This window comes from Coturnix japonica, unplaced genomic scaffold (assembly GCF_054131305.1).
Source record: "Coturnix japonica strain WE unplaced genomic scaffold, WE-NBRP24 Scf046, whole genome shotgun sequence".
Lineage (NCBI taxonomy): Eukaryota > Metazoa > Chordata > Aves > Galliformes > Phasianidae > Coturnix > Coturnix japonica.
Window position 1 is genome coordinate 9,320 of NW_028188949.1, and position 26,460 is coordinate 35,779.

At 40.0% G+C, this 26,460-nt stretch overlaps 1 protein-coding gene across 2 annotated transcripts in view; it reads left to right on the forward strand.

Moving 5' to 3' along the window:
• The first annotated feature begins 1,013 nt into the window (after positions 1-1,013).
• The window catches only part of LOC146752310 (cytosolic carboxypeptidase 4-like), a 268,713-nt gene continuing 243,266 nt past the window's right edge, over positions 1,014-26,460 (forward strand). For both annotated transcript variants that reach the window (XM_085532005.1, XM_085532004.1), the window contains exons 1-3: positions 1,014-1,135; positions 5,494-5,625; positions 8,768-8,944. In XM_085532005.1, coding sequence (XP_085388131.1) covers positions 8,810-8,944 — 135 coding nt within the window. In that variant the 5' untranslated portion in view covers positions 1,014-1,135; positions 5,494-5,625; positions 8,768-8,809. The remainder of the gene's footprint in view (positions 1,136-5,493; positions 5,626-8,767; positions 8,945-26,460) is intronic.

A 26,460-nucleotide genomic window follows, 5' to 3' on the forward strand; every position in this document is an offset into this window, starting at 1 on the left:
GCCTTAAGACCTTTTTTCTGCAAGCATTATTTGCAAGGCTCACTGATAACGCTGGATGCAATGCACCCCAGTTGCAATGCGAGATTCTATCTTCAGACCGCCAGATTGTGTCCCCAGGAATACATCTGTACTTATTCTGTGACTAGGAGGCTGGAACAGCAAAGCTGGATGTAACTCTGTAGCTAGAAATTTGTCCAGTACTTACAATAATTAGGCTCTGCAGTGCACACAATCACTAATGAGGGAAATTAGTCAGATTCTGCAAAATTGTACAATGATGTGCTGCTCCTTACAATCAAATATCCTGCAGATTTTTTCACTGATCACTGAGTCAGGAGCAGAATATTTTCAATCCAACTAATGAAAACACTTTCTCAGTGCAAATCTAGGATCCTTATTTAGCTTTTTATCCAGTCTTTGCAGTGAATCTAGGTAATTGTTCCACATAATGATGTAGCATGCATCAAGATCTTCTTGATGTGCTTCAGATAGCTACATTTCTCATGAGCGGAGGAGCTTAAATGAGATATCCAGCTCATCTCATTTAAGTGCATACATATTTCAGGCTGGTCGAAGAGATTCAAGCACCTGTCTTCAATTAGAATGAGTAGGAGTTGGATGTACTTATTTGCTGTGGAGGTTTTGAGAAGCCTTTGCTGTGCACGTAAGCTGGGTGAGTTTTGTAGATAGCGCAGAATTTAGAGCGTTTCCGAAGGTAATTTTGTTTGTAAGTGGTCCTGATTGTGTATGTACTTAAGTAAAGGAAAATCTGCATTTATTTTCAGGGCTGTAACTGTCTGAATTCTGGAAGGAAAGGGGATGATAAAATCTGCATGGTGGTACGCACCTCTGAAATGTACCGACTGTTGATTCATTCCAACCCAGTGTTAAAAGTCTTTGATCTGTGTTTTAATTGGCATTCCCCATCTTTGTGCCAGGTCTTGCCAGAATCAGGAACTCTTTGGAATCAACTTTTGTTTGTGATGTGTTGCTTTGTGATTTCAGCCACCGTTGTTCCTTGAGTGGAGATGATCTGAACAGGCAGTGGCTGACTCCCAGTTCTCAGCTCCATCCAACAATTTACCACACCAAAGGTCTTCTGTATTATCTGCGCAGCATCAACCGGGCCCCTGTGGTGAGTAACTCCCTGTATCTTCTATGGGTTATTGCACGCAGATGGATTATTGCAGTTGTGTCAACAGCCCTGTTTTATGGTTAGAGATGTGGAAAGCATACTATACCGCTATACTTTCATCATTGTGGGGTGTTTTTGAAAGTCTTGGGTTATCTACTGAATCTTCTAACCAACTCCAAACTTCAGAGTCTTCGTGCACCTGCAGAGTGAATACAAATTCCTTACAGCTCCTTAGTATCCTCAAAGTACTTCAGCTAAACTAGATATTGTTAGTAAGTTATTGTTATCTTTCTGGCAATGACAGGAGAAATTCTGTGAAGACATAGTCTGAATGGATCATGCAAAAGCCCAAACTGGAGCAATCTGTGCAATCAGAGAAACACAAGTTAGCTTTCAAAATGGTTGAACTTTTCTGCTGCTTCAGTGAGAAGAAAATGACTTTTTGGGGGAACTACCGGAAGTTCATGAGGGGTGATACTACTGGCATATGTCTGGGATCTGTCCCCATCTGTTCGGTCTTGATGCCCAACAGAATGAATAGTTCTGAGACCTCAGGATAAAAAAAAAACACTGATGGTTTCAAATGTTGATGAACAGAATGGAAGTGGATGGAACAGCAAGTTGGCTTCTTATAGCCCCAGTTAGGCAGGAAATGTCCTAAGATGCACTGTTCACTCTGGTCTTGATGAGAAAATCCTCAGACAAGGTGAAAATGTCTGTGAGTTTCTTTAAGTGAATATTTGTGGAAATATGCTATTTTTGGCCTAAATGACAGCCCTGACATCGAGCTCTGCACTCCAAGGAATCTACTGGAAGTTCAGCTTGTATCTGAGAGTTTATTCCACCTACATTTTCTTTGGGTTTTGAGCTACATCTGATCAGTTTTGTTTTATTGTGCTAATCGTATTGGGCCTTTTTAATTTAAATTTATCATAACCATCCCTGTCACATCCAGATGCATGAAGTTGAACATGCGCCCAGTGGAAGTTTTCATCTTGCTGAGTGAAGTAAGACTATTGATCGTATCATGTCTCTCACTCACAGGCAGTATGTCAGACGTGGTAAACTGATTTTTTCTTTGCCTTTGAAGAGTACATTGATTTTGGTTTATACATGCTCGCAAATGTCTTTTCCCAACTCCAGAAGAAGCTGGATTTCTTCTGCCCTGCACTCACTGCCAAGATGCCATGAAGGCAATTTCACTGATAGCCAAATGATTTCTGTGGAGTGAATTAGTTTAATTTATCTTGGGGATGCACAAGCAGTTTCTTCAAAGGAAAGGAAAGCTTCTTGAAAGTGAAAAGGAAATAACTTTAAAGTTAGCGGCCTTTCAAACCAAACCCATTTTAATTGGTAACTTCAGCCATAGAAAACAGCCATCTAAGTGCTTTATTTGTTTATTTATTTTTGCTTCTCTTGTTGGTTTTGGAAACCCTAGTAAAAGAAGGGGCTGGATACGCTGTAGTATTGCAACTCTCCACTGAGGGTGGTTTCTTTTCAACTGAGAGCAGCGGGAGTATCAGAGAGCTAAGCTTGGGAGCAGCTAGGACTGAAGGGGAAAGAGATGTTGCTTTTTCCCCTTGAGCATTCGTGGTGAGGAAATGTGCAGTTTGTGAATTACAGTTGACAGTGCACTTGCAGGATGCAACAGGAAAAGTGTAGCTCTTACAGAGGGATCAAGCTGCAGCAAAGAGCAAGTTACTTTTGGAGGGGACAGGAAGATGCTGTTAGGGACCAGGAGACACAAAGCGGTGTTTGCTTTTTGAGATATTCTATCAAGGTTGGAAACAGAATCTGACTGCAAGTACATAGCTTTTTGTGAGCAAAGCATCCTAAACGTGTCTACCTCAGCAGTCTGAGATTGGGTCCTCTCACGAAGCTACTAAGGAAAAAAAAGAGTATTTGCATCCATTTTCTGTCTTGCTTTTCCTTTGTTTTAAAAGCTTCCTGATTCTGTGAGTCATGAGGGGGATTGTTTTTGAGTTTGAAAGCAGTCCTTACCTTTGTGGTGCTCAGTGCTGGCACATTACTTTAAATAGATAAAAATTTGCATGTGTGTCTTGAGTCATACCCCAGTGAACACCAGACTTGGAATTTGACTGTGTGTTGGTGTCACAGCTGTACAAGAAGGATAGAGAGAAAAAAGGGGTGGGTAGGTCTCAAGTTTACCTTGTGGTTGCCCAGGCTTAACCCAAGGAAAGTTCTTCATTGGGTGCTGCAACTATAAAATACAGTTTTGTCTTGGCTGAGTGGTGAGGCTTGAGCTACTCTGTAGAATAAAAATAGAGCAGAAGAATGCATTGTAAAAACAAAAACAAAACGATTTGTCATAAACATTGAGAATAACTGCAGTGCTCAGTAAAATTAATTAAAATGTAGGTATATATGATACACAAATGGAATGGAAACATTTCCAGTAGTGTTGACTTCTCTGCTGTGGAGGTGGGTGGCAGTCATGGATTCATCCCATGGCATGAAATAGTGGTGTTACAGAGCCTGGCTTTTACAATGCTTTACTAATATGGAAGGCTTGTTCCAGACTTGTCACTTAAGGATTCACTCTTGAGATGCAGAATTATGGACCTCCTGCTTATCAGGCAGCACAGCTATCTGAGCAGCTGATCATCCCTGTGTGGTTTCTGATAAGTAATCTTTTAGGTAATAATATATGCATCTTGCATGTTAGTAATTCTGTAAATTGGCAGGTAATTGATACCTGGTTGAGCTGGGATCTCTGCCTCAAAATAGAACCACAGCTATAAAACCTTCTTTGATATTCATAGGAGTAAATTCTAGTTGGTACCTGTGGTTAAACTAATCTATGACTGTATTGCTGGAAGCATAGATGGAACGCTAACTGGAAAAATGCCTGTCATTAAAAGAACCAATAAATGCAGCTGTTTAGAAGGGGGCTTTATGGGATAATTCCCTGTTTTTCAGGCAGTTGCTTGAAGTGTAGGACTGCATAAGCCCCATGTGTTGGACTGGGTGATCCTTTTACAGGTCCTGTCCAACTCAGGATGTTCTGTGGCTATAGCAGTCCTGTTAACTAGGACTTGTGGGATGAATCTGCGTGTGAGTGTCTTAGCATCTCCAATCAACGTGCAGCTTGTCAGAGCAGCTGGAGGAATTTAAATGCTCAGTTCCTTAGGTAATTAAACTTCCTGACTGGCTGCAGCTAAACTGAGTTACTGTATAACTACTAAACAAGCATACTAGGGTAAAACTTGCCTTATCAGTTGGTGGAAGAAGTTGATCTATTCCATCTGTTTCTCTCCTCCTGTCTATGTTTATATAAGAATATGTATCTTTCTTCCTCATCTTTTTAATTGATCCACAGTGCTTCCCTACCTTATGACACCTGTCCCTTTGTCTCTGATAGATGCCTCAGAAAACTATTTAAATGATATCACGATGTTCCTTTCTAATCGGCAATGAATATTGCCTTAAAACAAACCAATTTCTTCTCTTTAGAAATCCTTGTCTTTTCACTGCTGGATTTCTGAATGTTTCTGATAAAGACATGGAGAATATATGTAACAGCAGTGTCTATATTGACTTCATATTCCGGAGGGCAATGAGATTGATTATTATTTAACACTTGGGTCAATATTTTCCTCTTGGGTCATTAAATCGTGATTTTCATTTTTATCAAAGTTGATATGTGCCTATGAAGGCAATCAAAACTTCCATTAAAACCTGGAATGTACCTTCTACCTAGTTTATATGATAGCTGACATGAGAGATGGATTAAATAGATACATTACGTTGTGTGGAATCAGATTATTTGTCTGACAAAGATAATGTCCCGTGCTTTATGTCCAGGAATTCATGTAAGTATCTGACCACATACAATACATTTTTACACAACTGCACAATTACATTTTCCTAAACATTGTGTAGCACAGTTTTTGTGTTTAAAGAAGCCAAGGTGATTAATTGCTGGCAAAAGGTGCAGTTTTAAAATCTCCTGAGGCTAATGCTAGAGTTGAGAAGTCAGAGGAGCCCAACAAATTGCTCCGTTGTATCATAAGTTACCATGAACTCTCAGGTTCCTCGGTTGGCATGGAATCTTGCACAGATGTCATGTTTATTTCTGCTGTGGACAGAAATGCACCGGTGTTGACACTGGATTCATGAGATCATGTCAGTTCCAATAGGTAAAACGAGGTACGGCTGACTAACAAAGTTTGACACTGATTATAGGCTTGGCCCAGAGCTCTGCTCTGAGTTTGTCTGAAGAGCACTGACAAAGGTGTAATTCCTCACATACAATCCTCTAGTATTTATAGTGTCTGTTGTGAAGAACCACAAAGCTTACTTCAGTATTACAGATTTTGCCTTTCTTTCCTCCCTAGGTGTTCTGTGACTACCATGGACACTCCCAGAAAAAGAATGTGTTCCTCTATGGTTGCAGTATCAAAGAGACCTTGTGGCAAGCAGGTTGCGTGGTCGACACAGCAGTTATCACAGAAGATGTTGGCTACAGGGTAGGTCTGCTTTGTTCCTTTCTACAGTTGTTGGCATATATGTGCACCTACATCCCTCTTTAAGATGAGGTCAGATCACAAGTTCTGTTGGTAGGTGCAAACTTGTCTTGCAGCAGAGGAGTAGAGATCCAGAAAGGTTTAAATGATTCCTACTATCTTCATGCACCAGATATCTGCGAGAATATTGTCAATAGGTGGATCTCTAATTCATTTCATTAAGATGCTGTTTTGTTGTCACTGCCGCTGACTAATAGAAATGTTGTATTTTTGTGTTTTATAAGTTCCAAGTATACATGTGCTTCTCTCACCCTCAACTCACGAGAAGTCCCCGTGGAAACACTTGTTTCACAAGGAAAAGCAGGAAGGGTGCTTACAGTCAGAACATCGCTTGTTGTATTTGAAATCAGTGGGCTTGAAAAGGCTGAGGATAGTTCACTGTTACACAAACAGAATTCAAATGCTGCTTTCAGCATCTGGTGCCTGTCTTGAATCTGCAATGAAGAAACCAAGAGCAAGCCTCCAAGGGTGTCCAAGAATCTGCAGTGGCCTAGATGAAAGGCTTTGTGATTGCAAAATATGGGAAGTTTCTCTCCTTCCTCCCATGAGTAATTGGGGACGATCCTGCTCTCCATGTATTTACTTCCCAAAAACATGAGCAAAATACCTCAAGAAAATTGTGATTTTTGAACAGCCTTTGCTGTAGCCCTTGATTCGTGGGAGAAAGAGGCATTGTTACTTCCTAATACTTGGCCTCAGATGACATGCGTAGCATTGACATTGGAAAACCCAACTTCAGGATTTCTCCTTTTAATCACCATTCCAGGCCCCTTTGACAGTAATCTCTGAAGGGACCTCAGTAAAGAATCCTAATTCCATTCTGACCAAATGGGAACGGAGGTTTATGGACATGGGCAGCACCCCCGTTTTTGTGCATGCTAAATCCAGCTGTATGAGAGACAGGGAGCATGGTTAAAGTAATGTGTTGTCATAAAAGAATCCTTTGAAAAGATGCGTTTTCACCCTCCCAGAAATACAATTGAAAGGTAATTAATGAGAAAAGCAGAGGGGAAAGAACTATTAGTGTGAAATCCAGTGAAAGCTGGTAAAATGAAAGGAATATTAAATTCAGATTTGATAATGCTTCTAAATGAGTCCTGACTACAGAGACATTACTGTTACCTGCCAGCGTTTTTATTTAATCAAATATAGAAGACTGATTATGCATATAATTTCAATTGTTTTAAAAACTAAACTGGATTAGAGATCTGATTATGGTACTTCATAGCATATATTTACAAAAATCTGTGTGCTGTTTCAGATAAGGACAGAATGAAAACTATCTGAACCTTCACACGCAGTTTAGCTGGATCTCATGATTGTGTTCAGGATTATAATTGTTTGGGTGACTGTGCTTTATTTTTAACCCAGCTCCAGGAAAACCTGGATGTGTTGCTCGGAATCATAATATTTTGCAGCAAATTGTACTTTGAGGGCAATTCAGAAGCAGTGGATGTTTAGTTCAGAGCAAGTAATCAATTTTAAAGATTCCTCTGTTCGGTATTCTCCCAGGAAAAGGAATGCTGTAGTTCTTAATAGCACACTGTAGATCTTGACTTAAGAGTTAGGCTCATGCTGGTCTCAGGTTTGAAATGTAATCTCTCACTTTGTTCCAGTTATCTGTTCACAAGGTTTTTTTCTGCTGATGAATGGACCTTATAGATCTTTATGTCTGTACCTTACAGAACTGGTAGGGTCCATTCATAGCTATAGATTGGATATGCTGAAAATAACATTTACTTTCTTATTACAGAGGTATGTATGATTATGATGTTTGCAGTGGATATTGCAGAACAGTTTAGGCCAAAGATTTTATCTTCTGCGTCAGTCATCCTTTAAGAGAAGACCAGCTATTAAATGTTATTTTCTCAATTTTGATGAAACCAAGCAGTCCTGTACAGAACTGTGATGTAAAGCTCAACAGAGTGGAACTAGAATTGCTTAGAATCAATCAGTTTCACTGATTGTTATTGGAAAGTGAAATTAGCTGGTTGGCTTTCACTGCCCAAACTGAATGAAATTTGAGGGTCAATGCCATTAGCAATGAGCAGAAACTCCTTCTGTATGATTCCATTCCATTCAGAAGTTTAAGAAAGCTGTCATCAAAGAAATAATGAACGTTCTTATTTTACAAGCTCTTCACTGGATGGTCTTTGGGCATGTACTGGGATGCAAGCACAAAGGTTTATATGCACATATGTGCTTTTGTATGTAAATGCCCAATTTCTACACCGAGTACACCTAGTGTTAAGGTATCTAGTATATACTTTTACAGTTAGCATGAAGAAGTGTTGCATCCACACTGATAGAAATATTTGATAGCGCTGTGTATTAGCAGTGTTTATAGGCTGCTGTTGAGAAAAATGATTTCTAGAATAAGAAAATCACTCAGAGCTAAGAGGTAATTTTACTGAATTTTCATATTTACTCTTTATTGCCGCTTTCTATACAGAGTGCATTCAATGTACCATTTGATCCCAGATGAGAATAGTTTGGTTTATTTCACAATGCAAGATAGTTAAATGCTAAGCTCTATTTTCCTATAATTATCTGTGACCTTCAGTGGGATTATGCATTCCCCTTCTTTGCTGTGTGCTGTGTTCAAACAAAATTCCTCCTATAGCTGAATCCCTTGTCAAATTGTGAGGAGGAGCTGGAAAGGAAAGAATGGAAACATTGTGTGCTGAGCTATGACTGCAGCCCTCTAGGCAGAACAGGAAAATGTAGTTAATGTTGAAGCAGCTTAAAAAATAAAGCTTCATAAGTGACTTCAGCAGTCCAAAACTATAGGATGTGCAAAGACATCATTTTGGATGGGATGTACCAAATGTACTTACAGCATTTTTGTCTGTGACTGGGGACAAAAAAACAAACAAACACAACAAAACATTAGAATATGAAGATTTCACTTGGGATGAAGATGAGACCAGTTTGGCACTAACTGGAACTATCACAGTGACAGTTTCTACAGGTAGCTTTGGTGATACGCGCTTTAAACAGCATAGGCCTCTTGTAGATGTATTTGTGATATAAATGCATGTACATCTGTTTGATTCATTTTCTCATTGCTGATACTTTCTTATAGACTCTTCCTAAAATCCTGGACAAAGTGGCCCCTGCATTTGTCATGAACAGCTGCAGCTTCCTTGTAGAAAAGTCCCGCGAGTCAACAGCCCGGGTGGTGGTATGGCAAGAAATGGGTGTGCTGAGGAGCTACACCATGGAGAGCACGTACTGCGGCTGCAGCCATGGTCTCTACAAAGTAAGTACCTCTTCCAAAGAACTACATGGCACACTCCTTCTAATGTGTGTCTAATGAGCTTGGGAGAATAGAGAGTGCTGTTTTTATGCTGTTTGGTATTGCCAGCTTCCTTCTATAATATAAGTGTAGCCATTCTACTGAGTTTCTTCTCAGTTAAATCCTTCCACGATCCTTCACTTTTAATCTTCCATGCCAGGGAAGTAGGTTCCTTGCTACGAGGTTTCATTTGACAGTGAAATAAAAAGAAATTCCAGTCTAATGCCAAAAATATTGAGCTGAATGAAGGAGTGTTTTTGAGATGATACAGACTGTGTCTTTATAATGGTATTCACAGTAGATCTGAGGTAATTAACATGAATATTAGGAGTCGTACACTTCCTGTTGCAGTCTATCTGGGCATTTGCTTGGCTAAACTTAAGAGCCTGCACTGAGAATTCTGCACTTGGAGTTTGTTACTGACAGCCAAAGGTAGCTCATCTATGAGCTGAAGCCACAGCTTTAACTGTGAACTAAATGGAGCTAAATTTCTTACCAAATGATGTTCCAGATACTGTGGGAAGGGCTGTACTTGTGCTGAGTGCATCAGAGACAGGAGCCTCTTGGCACTTTTTAAGTACATGGTTTGAGCTCTGGTAATTGTATTTAGCTGTACATAATTCTCCACTTGCTCAGTTGGTGAATTCTTTTAGTTCCTTTCCCAAACCTGTTGCTTTCCATGGAAGGGATTCTGTGCTCCACCTTATTTCTCCCACTAGGGAGCAATCCTTATCTATACAGCATTAATATGTGGTTAAGGATCCGAAAAGACCCTTAAGGAAAAAGCCATTGTTACAAATAACAATTAATAAGACGTTCAAATTATTCTTTGCAAGTTCTATGTTAATCCTTTTACATTCCATAGAATGTGGCTAGCAAGTACTCAGCTACTGTTTTAACAGTGCTCTACTATACTCACATCATTTCTTAGATAGAAAAGGCAGAAGAAATATCTGAAGATGGTTTAAAGAAAGAGAATATAACTGCCCTGAGCATTACACCTAGTGCTCCCTACTCTGAGAAGTGCTGATGGGGTGCAATAGGTACCACAGGTTGTGGTGGGGTTTTAAATTTCCTTCAGACAGTGGGGAGAAATTCTACCTTGACTAATGTCAGTGGCAAAACTCCTAGTGATCTCCATGGAGAATTTAACTCATTTCCTAGATAATCTGAGTAACATCTAAAAGCAGTTGGACATCAGGTTATATCAGTGTCTAATGATTTGTTCTCTACTTCCTTCAGTATTTTCAACCCAAGTTTGCATAAGTTGTGCCAGCAGATCTAAAATGTTTTATGCAACGTTCTCCCAAGTGCACCACCACTCAGTAAGCTGGTGGTCAGGCTTCTAATGGTGTTGGTAGCAGTTCTGGATCCTGATCTTTGACTTTCTTCCTTCTTGAAAATGGTGAAAATAATGGTGAATGTAGCTGCTTTGCTGACTGTAAACTGAGATACAAACTTCTTGTGCTTGAAGTTGCACATATCTGATAGGGAGTTTGCAAAGGATTTAGGAAAAAACAGAGGAAGGCTTTGTAGAGACTGTAAGAAGCTTAAATATTAAATACACAGGGCTGTCAGGTAAGCCCCCTCTCACCACAGAGCAATGTTGTAGGAGGGCTGAGGTAACCTGTCTGATAGAGAGGCCCAGAAAAGAAGTTCCTAAAGTTTTTCGATTGCACGGTGTGTGGCATATCATGTATAGAAATGTGACTTTCATTTCTAAAGCAGTTTAGTGAGTGAAAAATAAGGCATGAATTTGTTACTAGTGATATGTAAATGAGAAACAGTTGTGACCCCAGCCTCGATTAAAAGTCATTTGATTTCAAATGGGTATGGGGGGAGGGCAGAAATGAGAGCAAAAGAAAAGATGACTTGTCTCTGTTGAATCTCCCTGTCTGTGTGATCAGTGGAAATGCAATAAGCCATCTACCCTTAAGGAAGAGAAACATAAAACTAAAGAAACTATTGATCTTATCTAAGGTTTTATTCAACATAAAGAAGAAGAAAAGAAGGGGAAAAAAAATCCAGACTCTCTTTGATTTTGTCTGGATTGTCCAATTGAGTCTTAGAACAGCAGTGTCTCCATTTGAAAGCTGCCTAAAACAAAGCAGTCCATTTCAACAAGGAATTCTCCTTCCTACTTCTACCAGTTTACAATCTCACAATCAAAAAGTAATCAGAAACTGCCTATCATTTCTCTCCCAGTGTGAATGCAGTCTGTATTAACTCCCTCACTGGACCTATTGCCCTCCAGGTTTGTATTACTGTCCTCCTTTTGCAGGATTTTGTTGAGCCATCTTGTCTTATTTGGTTTGCAGAATACTGAATATAAGGCTGTGCCATAGAAAGCTCTATTCAGTACAATCGGGAGCAAATATTGGCCCAAAAGAATCAAATCTGCACTGACGCATATGGATATTCTCCTAAGTTTCTTCAGTGTGATTCATTTTTAAACTGGCATAGCTCTTTGTTTTACCATATCCTATTGTACTACACTTTATTCTTCTTGATTCTTGGCTGACTAGTTAAGACGCCTGTAGTAACGTACTGCACTGGGATGTTCAGATTACTAACTGTATTCACCATCCTACGAGTTTGATGTATTTTGAGCCATGTATACATTTGCGTTCCAAAACAGATATAGTAGAAACATGGCAAATCTCAAAACTCAGCTCCGTGCTCTCTCAGTACATGTGGTGTTGGAAAGGCATTTTCCTTGACATGTTGTGCCTGGTAGAGGAGATGAAGTACTGATGTAAATAGACTTCAGCTTCTTGCTTCAAAGGGATACACGCAACAAGGAGTAACAAATGAGTTTTTAAATTATTCCAGATATTTTGACAGTACCCTTTGAAGGAGATTTTACTGGTGACGTGGATCCCTTTTTGAAGAAAGTCTTTGGGAGAGTCAAGAGAAAAAATTAATTCTGTCCAGTCTAATGCTTCTGAATGAGGGGAATTGAATGCCCCAACTTTTATTATCCGACTTGATGAGAGGGAAAAGCCATCCATTTGCAGAGATGATGGAATCAGGGAGAGCAGCACCGAGCAGAGTGGCCATACGTTCATAAGAAATTGTTGATAGTTGTTCAAAACACCTTTGAAAGGAGGATTTGGGGAATTTCAGGAACGCTCTTCCATAGAACCCATCTTCATGTTGGAAAAGTTTTTCTTCTTTTGAGTCCAACTACTCAATTCACTGAACTGGTAAAGCAAGCTGGAGGTGAGGAAAAACTGATGTTGTTTTGTTGGTTGGTTGGTTGGTTTGATTTGATTTTGCTTGCATTCTCTCCAGTCATTTACAGTAGGAGAAATTAGAGGTAAAATTGTGCCTGATGTAACGGCAGCAATTGGCAGGTGGAGCCTGGCCAGAGTAACTGTCAAAAGTCATGGCCTGTCTAACAATTAGAAGCCCCCATCTCTACAAAACTCACCCCAGATAAATTGTGAGAGTGAATGTCCCTGAAGGTTCTGTGAGCCATCTTCGTGTGAGCGAGGATGTGACATTAGTCATGTAACGTGTGTTCCACAAATCATGTGCCATCTTGCTGAAGTCTGTCTCGTTCTGTTTAGAAGGTTAATAAATTGCATCTTTTTGTTTTTCCTATGCTATACTGGCATAAAACCAAGATAACTTTCTTGTTAGATAAGAGCCAATAGTTTGTATTTCGGAGATGGAAGTACTTAAATGCTGAGGGATAAAAGGACGGAGCTGCTGATAAACGGGTAGCAGAACTGGATGAAAAGCTCTGCATCCTGGCCCCTTATACAGTAACTGCAGAGATGAGAGTCTAATAAATGGGAAGAGCTGCCATTATCCATCCCCTGTAACCTGGCTAGCATTTACTGAATTATTTTATACAAGTAATGAACCAGTGAATTGCCGTGAAAGTGTGGCAGAAATAAAGCAGTATGCCAAGATGAAAGCCTTTCCTCTTGCTACTCTTTCAGAGGTGGACTGCTCTGGTTTGACCCATTTCTGTCCAAAATAACCAAATTGTTACTAATACATCATTTGTCCCTGAAATTGCAGTTCTGTTTCTTTATAGTTATCTATAGGCAATGAAAGATTTTCTTTATCTTCCTTATTATTGCATATCACATATTATATTTCTGTGGAATTTTTATGTATGCCTTATTCATAAGCAGTTTATTACAGTCGATAGTCAGAAATTGGGTTGTTTTGAGGGAGTTTGCAGTCGCATAACGTTGTCTTACTGGCATACAGAAGCAATGATATTCTTGTATATCATTCTTGTAATTGGATGCCTAGTGCACAAACTTGCAAATAATTTTAATTTGGACTCATGCCAGTATTCAGGCACCAACAGAAATGGTTGCAGCAATGTTCTTGCCACAGAGCGTATTTGATAAGTACTTGCAGAAGGGAAATGAAAAGAGATGGAGTTTATTCTGGGCTTTCTGATGAGCATTCCAGTAAATTGTTTACATCATCTTTGAAATCTGAGGCTTTTCCTATTTCTGGTTTCCATTGTCTCCCACGTTTTACACTTTTCCTAAGTATGAGTAAGTTTCACAAGCATCCAGAAGTTTCTATCCAAAAAATCATCTCTAAAACGTGCATCTAGTGAACCCTCTGAGGCCTGGGCACGTCATTCAAAAGCAGATGCTAAGAAATATAGAAGAATGTTTTTTTGTTTTTTTTTTTTCTAAATAGTTCTGCTTCCAGTTCTGGTCCAAAGTGATTCAAATTGGAAGCAGCTGTAATTGTAAGAGAAGTATAAGAGAAAAACAAATAGTTATCTTGTAGTAATCTAAGGAGTGAAGGATTAAATTAAGGTTTTCTGCTCATTGTGTTTTCTTTAGTTGTTGCCCATTGCAAACGTTTGCATCCTGTTTTCCGTATTTTCATGCTCCTTTTGTGCCCACCAATCCTTTTCAGTAAATTGTGATTCAGTTTTCAAGATATTCTAATGGTACCTTTTAGTCTTGATGATTTCACTTAATGCAACGATATAAAGGTTAATGGCATTTAGGAAATGAGCAAAGGCACATGGGAAAGAGCAAACCAACCAGGAGACGGTGAGCATTCATCTTCCTTGGATGGCCAGAGCAACATAATGTTTAGTCTGCAAGCACAGCACCAGGGCTTGTGGCTTGCAGCCACAAACCTGTATTTTCTGGTCCTCTTAGGCTGGATTGAGTCAGATGAGCAAAGTCTTGGATGAGAACTCTCCACGGACTTGGCAGAAAAAATGAGTGTTATATCCTAACTCGGATTTTGTTGATATAAACAAAAGGAGAAATGTATATGGCCTTGAACTACAGAGAAATGAAAAATCAGCTGACTTCTCAGCCTTTTGGAACCAATTTCAAAGCTGATCAAATAGGATCTCGACTTCTCCAACTCCTAAATAAACAGAGTAGCACAATCTGAGCCCTTTGGAAGTAATAGCATCTTAAATCAGTTCCTTTGTCTCTGTTGTTGATAGATTATCGAGGGCTGTCTGTCAGTGTAACTGGAGAACAGGTTCCCTCCCTTGTTGTGGTTTGTAATTGCTTTGTGTTTTGTTGTTAGTGGTGTTTTTTAGGTTTTGTTTTTTTTTTTTTTCTTCAGCACAACAGAAAGTAATGATGGGATGAGGTCATTGTAGATCTGACTTTGCAGAGTTGGAAGCATCTAGTTCTGTGGAGGTACACTAGACATGGATGTATTTGGAACAGCAAAGCAGAGCCATCATGTGCTCCCCTCTTTCTCTCAACTCTTTTCCACTACTGTATATAATCGATCAGTTGCTGTAGCTCTGATGTTTACCACTTCTGTTTGGGGCTTAGTCTTAAAGGGCTTGTTCCAACAAATCCCTGCGTTTCTTTCCTTTTACTTGCAAATGATGTGAGCATCTCCTAGTTAGCAGCTGGTTTATTTGTTAAACCAAGGAACACAGCAGATTCTGTGGGACCCAGGAAAGGAAAACAGATGTTACCTTGATTCTGTACATTTCTGAATGCTGATATTTCTCTTTTTTCCCCTTCCAATATACCATAAACAGCTGATACCTGTTTTGTTTGTTTGTTTTCTCCCTCAACTACTTCTAAACCTTTCTAGATGCTTGGTTGCAGCCCAGTCTTCCCATACTCTTGGGAAGAAAGGTGGTAGTAGGTACAGATTGGAAAGAGTTATCGAGCTGCTTCCCTAGAAGCTTTTTTTTTTATTTCCCTAGGAAATAAAAAGCCAGACTACATGGAATCAGAAATGCAAGTATTCAGTCATACCCATTTTCTGGGAGTTGTGGATGGGATTAGATCGAAGATTCCCAGGTGCTGACATTGCAAACCCAGACAACTTAGATGTTAGAATCAAAAAATTCATTTGCAATTAATTAATTTATGGTTGCATGGAAAAGATGCTGCACTTTGGATGAAATGTTACTCTTTCTGAAGCCCACTGAACAGTTCTGAACGGTGCAGCCTTGAATATAAGTGGGATTTAAGTCTGCTAATGAAAAGAACTCTTGGGAAGGATGTGAGACAGAAAAGCAAAATTCCTAATGAAAACTAGCTGTAGTATTCTGGCAGTGTCTCTTTAAAAGTCTAAATATCATTGCACATCATCCTTTCAAGTTTTCAGTGGAATTACAGCGGCTAGGTTTTTGATTTCTGATGTCTCTCTTGCTTGTTAATCTGGTCCCATGTGGATTTATTGTACAAATCTATTTGGCAGCTGAAAATTGCCCTTTGATGAAGCTCATAGTCTAATCATGAACTCCTCAGGCATGGCAAATAAGAATGGGAGGTTGCAAAAGCACAGGCTAGAGGAGCCACGTTTGTCTTTTACTCTGCATGGATTTTAGAAGCATCTAAATTTCAAAGTCTTTTATACACAGGATTTTCTGCGAAGATTGATTTTTACCCCTCTTAGCATCATAACATTTGCCATGCTGGATCAGACCATTGGTCCATATGATCAGGTATCCTGTCTCATACAGTGTTTGGTTCCTCGTGGCTCCTAAGAGAACAAAACCAGGCTGTAGTGCAACTGATTCAATTACACTAAGACATGGAAAAGAAGAAATAATCCTACCGGCCCACCTGACCTGCCTCCTTTCTGCTTCATATGCTGCAGCATGAGGCCTGATTATTTCGAGGGTGTGGTAATGATAATGAGCAACTTTCTCTGTTGATAATTATGGCACTTTTCTGTCCCCTTTTGTAATATTTTCCCACACGGGATTTCCTGCAGCAGTGAACTCCACTAGTTCATACTAGTGATATTAGTGGTATTGGATATGCTGTCCAATATTGAATGTAAACTATATATTGAAATTTAATCTCACTTCCTCCTCCATTCTGTCCCTCCACTGATTTCTGCACTGTACTTCTCACAGCTGCTGTAGCTCCCAGGTTCTTTAATCTGCTGTTCTCTGCCACATCCACTGTTGTCTTTATTCATGGATGATCCAATCGTAGGTCCCTTGGTCTTGTCAAAAAGAAATCAAACTAACTCTATTCATTCTTGCCAACTTTGAAATCTGTAGGTGCATCCTTTCTTCTTCTTTTTTTTTCTCATCCAGTTCTTGTCTCTTTGGTCTTTCCTTTTTTATGTTCCCAATTGAGATTTATATTTTTTTTTCATATGTGCTAAGCTCCTGTACTGATAGCATTGTCTTTCCTCTTTCCCTTCTTCCACAACACTTATTTCAGCTTATGGTCCCAGAAAGAACCATCAGCTCTTCTGGTTTTGACCTCCTATACTACATAGGCAGCTTTGTACCAAACCCTCGTGTTTGTGTAAGATTTTTCATAGAAGAAAGAATTCAGACTGGATTTGAGAGCATCACATGATTGGAAATCCATCTGGTCCCCTGATATTTTGTTCCAGGGATCAGAAAGTGCTAAATATTATTTCCTTGTACGAATTTGAATTCGTCTGCCTGCTATTTTCAGATGTACTCTAGTTTTTTCTCTGTTGGTTTAAAGAGAGATTTAGTAACTTGCAGGTTCTTCTCTTAAAAATACTTACAATGCAACCAAGTTACCTTTCTGTTTTGATAATTAATTAAAACAGGCTGAATTCTATAATAGTTTGTATGAGAATGTGCAGGTAAGTACCTCTGAATTAGCTAAAGGAGCAAGTGGAAAGTCCTGTGCTAAACCACATTAAGCCACATGTCAACACTCTGAAGCAGAATTAAGGTGGCCTTAATTAAATTTGGCTTAACTCATTTCCAAAGTAAATTAAACCAAACTGAATTGCAAACACTTTAATTCTGAATAACGGAGGAGAAATATGTGTTTCTGAATGTGATAAACTTACAGATGAAAGAGGTTGCTTGTGCTGGGTAATCTATGAGGCAGAGAAGGCAATATGTTTAGACATGATATTTCTGGAGCTTCATGGCTTATCTTTAGGTAAGAGGCTCTGTTGTATACCACATATGGATGACAAAGAGAAACCTGCTATATTCTAATTTTTGTCCAAGGAAGAAATTTTTGATGCATGTGATGCCAGATGGTGGCTATCTGCAAGTGAAGATGCATGGTCAGAAAAGAGAAATTACAGCACACAGCCTATGGAAATGCAGACATTAGGGACAATTAAAAAGTGATTCACATACATACTATAAGTGGGGACAGATGAGAGGTGAACGAGCTGAAGACAGTAGAGATCAAAGAAGTTGTTGGCTACTCATAGTTGTGAGAGAAGGAGAATTTGGAGACATCCAAGTGCTGATGTTTTGCAGTATTTCTTTTACTCTCAGACACTCAAGACAGGCAGCTTCTGGAGTATAGAATATTAATCTTTGATGAATAGCTGCTGAAGTGAGACAAGGAATCGTTAAAATATTTTCAACCAAGTAATTATCATAAGCGAGTTCCACTTAGAAAAATGGACAAAGGAATAAACAAGTGTAAGTGTGATTTGGCGTCACACTTTCTTCTTAAAGCAAACAAATATGATACCAAGAGGAGCTTAGATGATGCATGTGGAAATGAGTGCAGTTGTGTGTCATGGGATACGTACGGTTCTTGGTGAAAAGGAAAGATGTATTATTGTTATTATCTAACAACTTTTTAGAGCTGAAATTGAGAGAAGGAAGAAAAGATGGAAAGGTAATGGTTGTGTAAATGATGGATAAACCGAACTGCTTTCCAGTGGTCATAGAGGAGAGTGGTCATAGAGACTTCTGTCTAGGTGTTATGTACCTGAGATTTTGTGTAGGCAGCAGTAAATTCTATTACAGATTCCGAACATTACAGATGATTATTTTCTAGTACAAAAGATGTTGTATCCAATATAGCTCTATTCTGGACCACACTATGATAGGAAAGGGTGAAATAATCTTCGGTGTGAGAGTTGGTGGTTACCTAGACACCAGTGATCATGACCCAATTACGTTTAATAAGGGCAGAGCGCATCATTTCTATTAACATGTGTTCATGTATGTTTTTCCCTTAATATGGGATAATAGTCCAGGACTGAGGATGTATTATAAATAAAGCAGACCACAAGAGGAAGAAAAAAAAGATTACGGAGGTATTATAAATTTTAAAACCAATGTTTTTAAAATAGATTCTGTTACATATCCCAAAAAAAGCTTAATCAAGAATTGAGAACACATTTAGTTAAAACCCATCTTGGTATAATAGTAAAGAGAAGGTGATAATTAGAGCATAGAGGACAGTGAATCATAACACTGATGAAGAATCTATGTAATAGATGGATTGTCAAGAGGTGGATTTCACTTCTTTTAGTCTGTTTCCTTTTTGCCAGTACTAATTGTTTACTAGAGATTCTGACAGATACGAGTAAACAGTGGTAGAGGCCATTTACCTAATCATGATCAAGATATTCTGAGGTGAAAAATGCATAGGTTAATTCTCTGTGAACAAAAGAAAAAGGGGGAAAAGGGTATCAGCCAAAGTAATGTAGGAATTAGATGTGGGAAGCTAAGAAAGTAACTGAAAATTCATGGCAATTGCTACTAAAGACAGTAAAAAAGAATTCAATGCAATGACTGGAAAAGAAAAAGCTATTCTTCTTATGACGTCTGATCAGAAATGTAACCTAAAACCCAAGGAGTTCTTTCTGAGAAGAGCCGCCTGAAGCCTGGTGTACTTCACAATTAAGTTCTGCCTTGGATTAAATAAGTTTTTCCCAAAGTATTCCTAACCAAATCTCTTACTGCGTGCCACCTCTTCTTGGCTATTGCGAAAAGTTTCCTTTGGTGGTGCTGGAAGTAGCAGGTGAACTTACACAAGAATATTGAATCAGAGATTCACTCAGAAACAAAATGAGAAAGGCGATTTTCAATGAGTTTGAAAACGATATTGCAAATGAGTCTGTGAGAGGAGTACAGCTACATACAATGGGAATAAAAAGCCCTGAAACACTGTCCATTTTGCAGTAGCTTATTCCTGGTAGAGATGACTTCTTTTACTAAGTAGGGTTTTAAGTATGTGTATGTTTTTGCCACATGATCAGAAGGACGGTTAGCATCTCAGTGGGAAGTATTCCTTTAAAAGCTGATGGCCAGCAGGCTACAAGTGGAAAGACTTGTTCTGACTTGGAGATAAATATAAAATGCTGTTAGCTTGTGAGGGAGCTGAGAATTGAATTAAGTAGTTTATTTGATTTGAAATGCTAATTCTGTGTGAAAACAATGGAGGACCAGCACTTGTTAAGATATTTCCTCTGCCGCTTTCTTTTTCTGTTATATTATGCCTTCAATTCCATTGTATTATTGTCTGTCTTGTGTTCTTTTTCCCAGCATTGAGAAGTAATAGAGTTGGATCTGACTTGTCATCTGGGTTGGGGAGAATGGGCTGTACAGCCATGTTGTGATGGCCCAGGGCATGCATGCATGCATCGCCAATTGGCAGTGATGGGAAAAAGGGAGACAGCTCTGTAACGCAGCATAAACACGCTTGAGCAACACAATACCTTGCTCACAACCTTCAGATGTCCTGCACCTGGGTGAACAGGCACCTAAAGTCAACACCGTGGCCAATACTACTGCTTTCCACCAAAGATGAAAGCACTGGATGAGCTATGTGATGGGCTTTATGTTCCCTGCAGTCTGATGGCGCATAGGAAGTTTGCAGCAGGCAGCTGGACACCATTTTCCCAGTGACCTTTTGCGAGCAGCCCTCTTGTCTTTTCTAGTGAGGGAGAATGAAGTAAATGGAGTCTGAAAACAGCTCAGACTGGCTCTGAAATAGTGACCGAAAGGTCGCTTTTCTGATCAAGCCATTGTCTTTGGTGATTGGAAGGGCTTCCAGAGGTCAAAGTGCTGAAGTTTTTCTAAATCAGGAATGCTTTCATGAGCCCCCGTGTGCACTGAAATGGCTGGAATTTCTGCTGGTTCATCAGTTGTAGGTAAATGTATTACATAGGCTGAATATCTGCAGCAAGCTACAGCACTGGTTCTGTGGTTTCATGTATTTGATCATCCCTCGCTCACATCAAATCCTTTAATTTGTGAAGCCTGATGTATGATTATGCTGGGGAGTGATATTAAATGTCAGCTTTGAAAATGGGCCTTGTCACGACTAATACGAAATTCACTCCTGTTGTTAATTTAATGAGATAGAGTGACATGCATCATACATTTATTAAATGACCATAATTATATTTATATTAATGCCAATCTCTGCCCAGGAGAGATTCAGGCCTGGCGTAATGGGACGTGTTCATAATGCAGAAGATCTCTGAATATAGATACAGTGAGAAACTCAGGACTGTAAAACCAAGGCCATGTTGTAGGCTGAGACCGAGTAGCTCTGAGATGCTTGGACAGCATTTTGGGTGGGTGAGGCTGTGAGCTTTGATGGAGGTACATGATTAGAGCTCGTGTCAGACCAACAGCTTTTTGGTTATTCCACATGCTGCAGGATTGGTTGAAATTCATTGAGGTATTGACTTGCTCTTAAATGTAATGCATTTGTATGTTCATTCCCTTTAAAAGGTCAACGAAGCAACTTGACAATTTTTAAAGGTAGCCTGCTGTGTCTGAAGTATATTTAGTTTCATGCTGTCTTCTCTGCAGGATATGATATCGAGTTGTTCTGGTGTTATACCGAGCATGTTGTGCATCGTTATGTAGACAAGATCATTGCTCAGACCTAGGAAACAAATAAGAATTGAATTTTTTTTCCGAATCTTTTTTTTTGTACAATTATGTTGTTTTAGGAAAATGGCCCTCGGTTATTGCTCTGGTTTCTTCTATCTGGTTGCATCAATTTCCTGGGAATAAACCAGATTTCTGGGACAGCGGCAGCTCTGCTTGTTGCAGGAGGCAAGAGCAGCCACTACTGAATTCAGTAGCTCCTGTCTGTTGCTTATGCTGATAGTGTCCACTTCTCCTACGCTGCATACTGATGTGTCCCCTGTCTTCACTCTTCTTGTCTGTCACTATAAACAGAGGGGAACAAAGTTGACAGTGTTGGATTGAAGGGCTGTAAGTGGTTATTGATTCCCAGCCTTCTCGCATGCATAGAGGTAGGGTATGTGTTAGAATACAGACACGAGCACACAAGTGGCAATGGCATGTTACTGCCACTGAGTTATGGGATGTGCATAATTGTTCTTTTCAATGCAGTAGCTAGGGGAACATCTGTATGCACACTAGAGGATGTGTTTGTGTGCTGCACTTGGAAGAAGTTGTGCCCAAAGATGTTTGTATGCATGCATTTATTTCTGGTTTTAGGCAGAACACAAAAGGTGTGCAACTGACATGCATATTTATTGCTTTAAATACATGTCTGTATTTTGTGCATCTATGCATAGCACATGTGGCTACCTTAAGGTCTATATTTTCTACGTACAGCTAGAATTATGTTGTGCTGTGTGTCATTCCTCTGTCGTATGACACTGTTTCATGGCTGTCAGTGGAAAGAGAAAAAGGAAGGGATGCATAACTCACCCTTTTGGCCAAACCATTCTTGCAAAGCACTTGTGGGAGCCTGGATTATCTCGTGAAGGGGAAAGGAAGTTCATTTCTAAATGAAAACTGAAAAGAAAAGGTACACAGCAATGATGAAGTTCAGGTTTCATTAGCTTTTGATGTCTGTTCACAGGAAAAAAATCATGTTTCCTTGGTGACCTTTTAATAAATGCAAAGCTAGGTGGGAAATCTGTCCTTCAGTTCCTTTGCATTTGTAACTAATTAAAGGTGTGGAGTGTGGTGTATAGGATTGCAATGAAGCCTGATGTCAGGCAGCACACTCGCAGTGCTGGGGTCTATGGATGTGTGCCTTGCTGTCCTGTGGGCTTCCACGTGCAGAGGAGATGGATGTCTTCTAAGGCTGTTTCGCATCTCCTCTTCTAGCTGAGATTGGAGCAGAAGGGTAAGGTGGGCTCCTCACACTGCGCAGCTCAGTTCTTATATGTGTTGACACAAAGGGTGCTAAGGTGGTGGAAAGCAAAACAAAGCAGGCAATTGCTGTCAGTACAGGCTGTCTAAGCTGGTGTGACCTACTGCATCGTAAAGTGAGGGGAAGTGCCTTATTCCTTGTAAAGTATTTTCACTTCTGTTCATCCAGTGTTCATCAAGGTGTTGGAAGGAACGCAGCACATGTTCCTTGACTCTTCTACAGCTTTTTAGTAATATCTTTCTCAGCGTAGGTGTTGCAGAAATTAAACCAATCTGGTTACGTTTTGTGGCATAGGAAGACAGGATAAGCAAGGTTTGCCACAGCAGTGGGTGTTAGAGAAGCTGCTGACAGAAAGCAGAAAAGATAACAGACAGAAGTCAAGTCAGCTTCCATTTAAATACCTTCAACCTCTTGATTCAGAGATACAGTGTGTAAATGGTGAATTGTTTGTCATGTTTTTGATACTCACTGCTTCTGGACAGACATTTGATCTCAGGGTATTCAGGTAACGTTTTAGTGTCTGCCCTTAGTTGGTGTAGCATGAATGATGTCTTCTGTGAATTCATTGGTAGAGAGGAGGAGGAATATTAGCAGAATTTTCTGTGTCTTTTTGGAATAATCTTTAGTGATGCTCTCTGGAAGAGAAAACCTTAGATTTCTGAGTCTGTGTGAAAACATTCAGAGATGAGGGACAGCCCAAAGAGGTGTTGGTTTCATACTGATAAGATCTGGTGTGTTACATGCTGACATGCATCATAAGAATGAGTAGCACCTGACACTTCTGGGCTCACTCCAGATATATAAATGCAGTCCACTTAAGGCCAGGTTGCCTTTGCTTGAGATTCTGACTGGTTGGAATAAATGGGAGTGAAATTTTGTTTATTTCATGTACATTTAATAACACACATTTCAATCCCCAAGGTGCTTCATCAAGTACCCTACTCTTCTCAGTCAGTTCCCCTGATTTCACATGAGGATGTACAGCTGTGATAAGCTGAACTGAATGTGAGGTCTCATAACTCTACAATTTAAACAGTAAGAAGCTTCCAGAAAGGCCAAATCAGTCACTGAAGACCTTCTTTTTAAGACAACCAGAGCAGTCCCAATACAAATCATGTTTTACCCATATTATTTCTGTGTCCGTGTTACAGAGACTTGGCACAAGCCCCAAATACATCTCATTTATATATACACGCTTGACATTAACTGGAAGGGGGAGACTGTGGAAGTGGAGAAAAGACTCATAAAACCTTTAATTCTTGCAATGGCACGTTGGCACTTTTGTGTGCCACAGCTCAGCTACTTGTTGTATAGAGAGAACTCAGCCTATAGGACTGTGTAGGATTTGCATCCTGTTTAGAGGGGAAAGCCAGCAGCAGAGTGCATGGAGAGTACATGCCTATGGTTTTTGAATTACACATTAAATGAGTGTTTGTTCCGCTGGGCTGGGTTTGTGCAGTTAGTATTCGTGGGTGCAAACTACAGACTGTGGAAGACTACAATATAAACATGAATGTGGATACACGTGGGTGTGGAAGACAGTCCAATGCATGTTCAAGTGTGCACCAGTGTGTCTGATGAACGTGTAACTTTAATTGTGTCTTTATGGATGGTTGTTGTTTGTTGTAATGCTAGAGTCTTAGAAATGTGTCCCTGTACATCTGTGATCATGTAAATGTGTGTGTATGCACAGATCTATATAAATGCCTGATGAGAAGTGCTCAGGGTTTCCAAGTAGGAGATAACACAGTGTACCAAAATCAGCGGGAAACTCCAGTGCATTCACATTCAGCCATCATTTTGTTCTAAGAAAATGGGGATTTTCCTTCATGAAAGAAGAGGCACAAGTGCAAAAGGGCTTTTGTGGCACTGACTGTGCAGCTGATTGTCAATCTGAGACGGAGGACTTTCCATACGTGCCTTTTTCTTTCACTTACCCTCACAGATGTGACCTCTGGAAAGAAAAGCTAATAAAGCCTTTTTCCCCCCACAGAGAAACACACATAAGAGCTTGGCAGAAACTGCCATTTCTTCAAAGTCATGTCTAACAATTTTTCCACCAGCACCAGCTCTTCCTTTTAGTCTCTGAAAAGAAGGCTTGCCAGTAAAAGTCCAGAAATAACTTCTCTCACTAGAACCCGTGTTTGCCAACAATAGCTAAGGAAAGGGAATCTATTTTTGTATCTGGATTGTAGTGTGAGATAGTTCTGGTGGCCTAATCTAATTGTGGTTTAGGATGTTGTAATCTCTGTATTGAGGTATATGGGAGAAAAATAGTATGTGTGCCTCTTCTGAGAAAAGAATTAGGGTCAGTGCTAGCAGTAGGAGAAATTGAGATAATACCAGATAGTCTCTGTTTGGCAGCCAAGGCCAAGTCTCACTGTCTCCAAGCAAGGTAAGCAGACCAGGCTTCTGAAGAGTACTTGGATTCAGCCACGAGTCCACATTATTAGGCAAGTCCATGGTAGTGTAGCAGATCCAAAGTGAAAACACACGTTAGTAATTCAGGGTGATGTTTGTGGGATCAAACAGCTCAGAAACCACTTGGCAGGTCCACAGTGACAAGGTGATGCTGGGAAGTCAGTTCTGTGAGTCAGAGTCTCACCATAGGGTACACCATATACACACCATAGGGTGTGCTCAGGTAAAAGCATGTAAGCGTTGCTACAGGAGCTACAGACCTGCAGTTTTACAGCAGAGCCCTAAGCTGAAGTGGGGCTCTTAGAATAGGTAGAGGGTATGGGTAAAGGCCCCAGGCGGGTCTGGCTGAGGACCTTTATGGCCTGTTAGTGCTTTCAGAGCTCTGAAAGAATGATTCATTTCACCATCAGAGTATCATGTCTGGGTTGTCTCTGTTCTGTATCAGAACTGTGGAACAGCTGCTAAAAATAAACCTTAGAAAATCTATTCCAGACTTTATACGAGACCCTGTCTGTGTTGAGCAGGAGATCTGGGGTTCATTCAGACAAGTATCTGAAAACCTCACAACCAGCTGGGTGTACTCAACATGTGTGTTAGCTGTTCTGAGTTTTGTAACTTAAGCTATTAATTTAAGGCTTCTGTTCACTCTGACTAGCTAAGATCCTGACAGGGACTTTAATTCACAGGCATAAAGCTCTGACAGTCTCTGCTTCTAACTGCCATAATGGACAAACTTGATGGGCAAATGCGTTTGTTATTTTTCTTAGGAGACAAAAACTGATTCAGGTATTCAGTTGCTGTGATAATAGCTATTCTAATAGAAGCAGACGTCTCCTAGTGTTGTTTCTATCTCTTGCCAATCTTGAGCTTCACCACTCTCCTGAATGTGTAGCTTTTTAGTCCTTCTATTTACTGAAGGTCTGTAGTTGTACACTGCCTTTCTGAGAGAGCTCAGATTCCACTTGTCTGTCCCTAGTGGGCAGGATAGAAGGTACTCCCATATGTTCAGGGGCACAACTGCATCTGCAGAGCTTTGAGGTTCTTTGTCAGAGAGTAGTGCTTGCTAGTTACTCTAGAAGCTGCAGGTGACCCAAAACACTGAGCAAGGGACTCCACACTCTCTACGAGTGTGGGATTGGCAGCACATCTGCCTGATAGAAGGTCTTTATCTCACAAGAAAAGAGAGAAGAGGGAAGCAACTGCTGCCGTGATCTCTGCAGCTGCCTGTCATCCTGCCTGAGTGAGTTTGATGTGGTGCTGTTGCTTCTTTACAGAAAAAGACGCAAGTTATTTTAAGACACTCTTATTATTTTTCTTATTTTTTGGAAATCTTAATCTTTTAAAATATGGCAGGATCTCGAATTAGATGCTTCAAACAATTTTGCTTTCAGCAGTGAGGGGTGAAGTGTAGGAGGTAAAGAGAACTGTGGGTTACCTCCCCATCTCTGCTGATGTCCTTCACTAGGTGCCCTTCACTAGGTCACTCCTCCTCTGATTCAGCATCCCTGTTGGCAGCTTGCAGTACTGCTCTCCTATCTCCCAGAGGATATCCTGCGATTAATTGAGGGATGTATCTAAATCGCTTTAGCATGCAAGCCAAAAGTCATCGGGGACAAAGCTGTTACTAGGGCAGGAATAAAGGTCAGACCCTTGCTGACATGGTTGTCTTGATTAATTACTACACTAATCTCTATAACTCCTCTTCAGCAATATAATTTGGCCTCA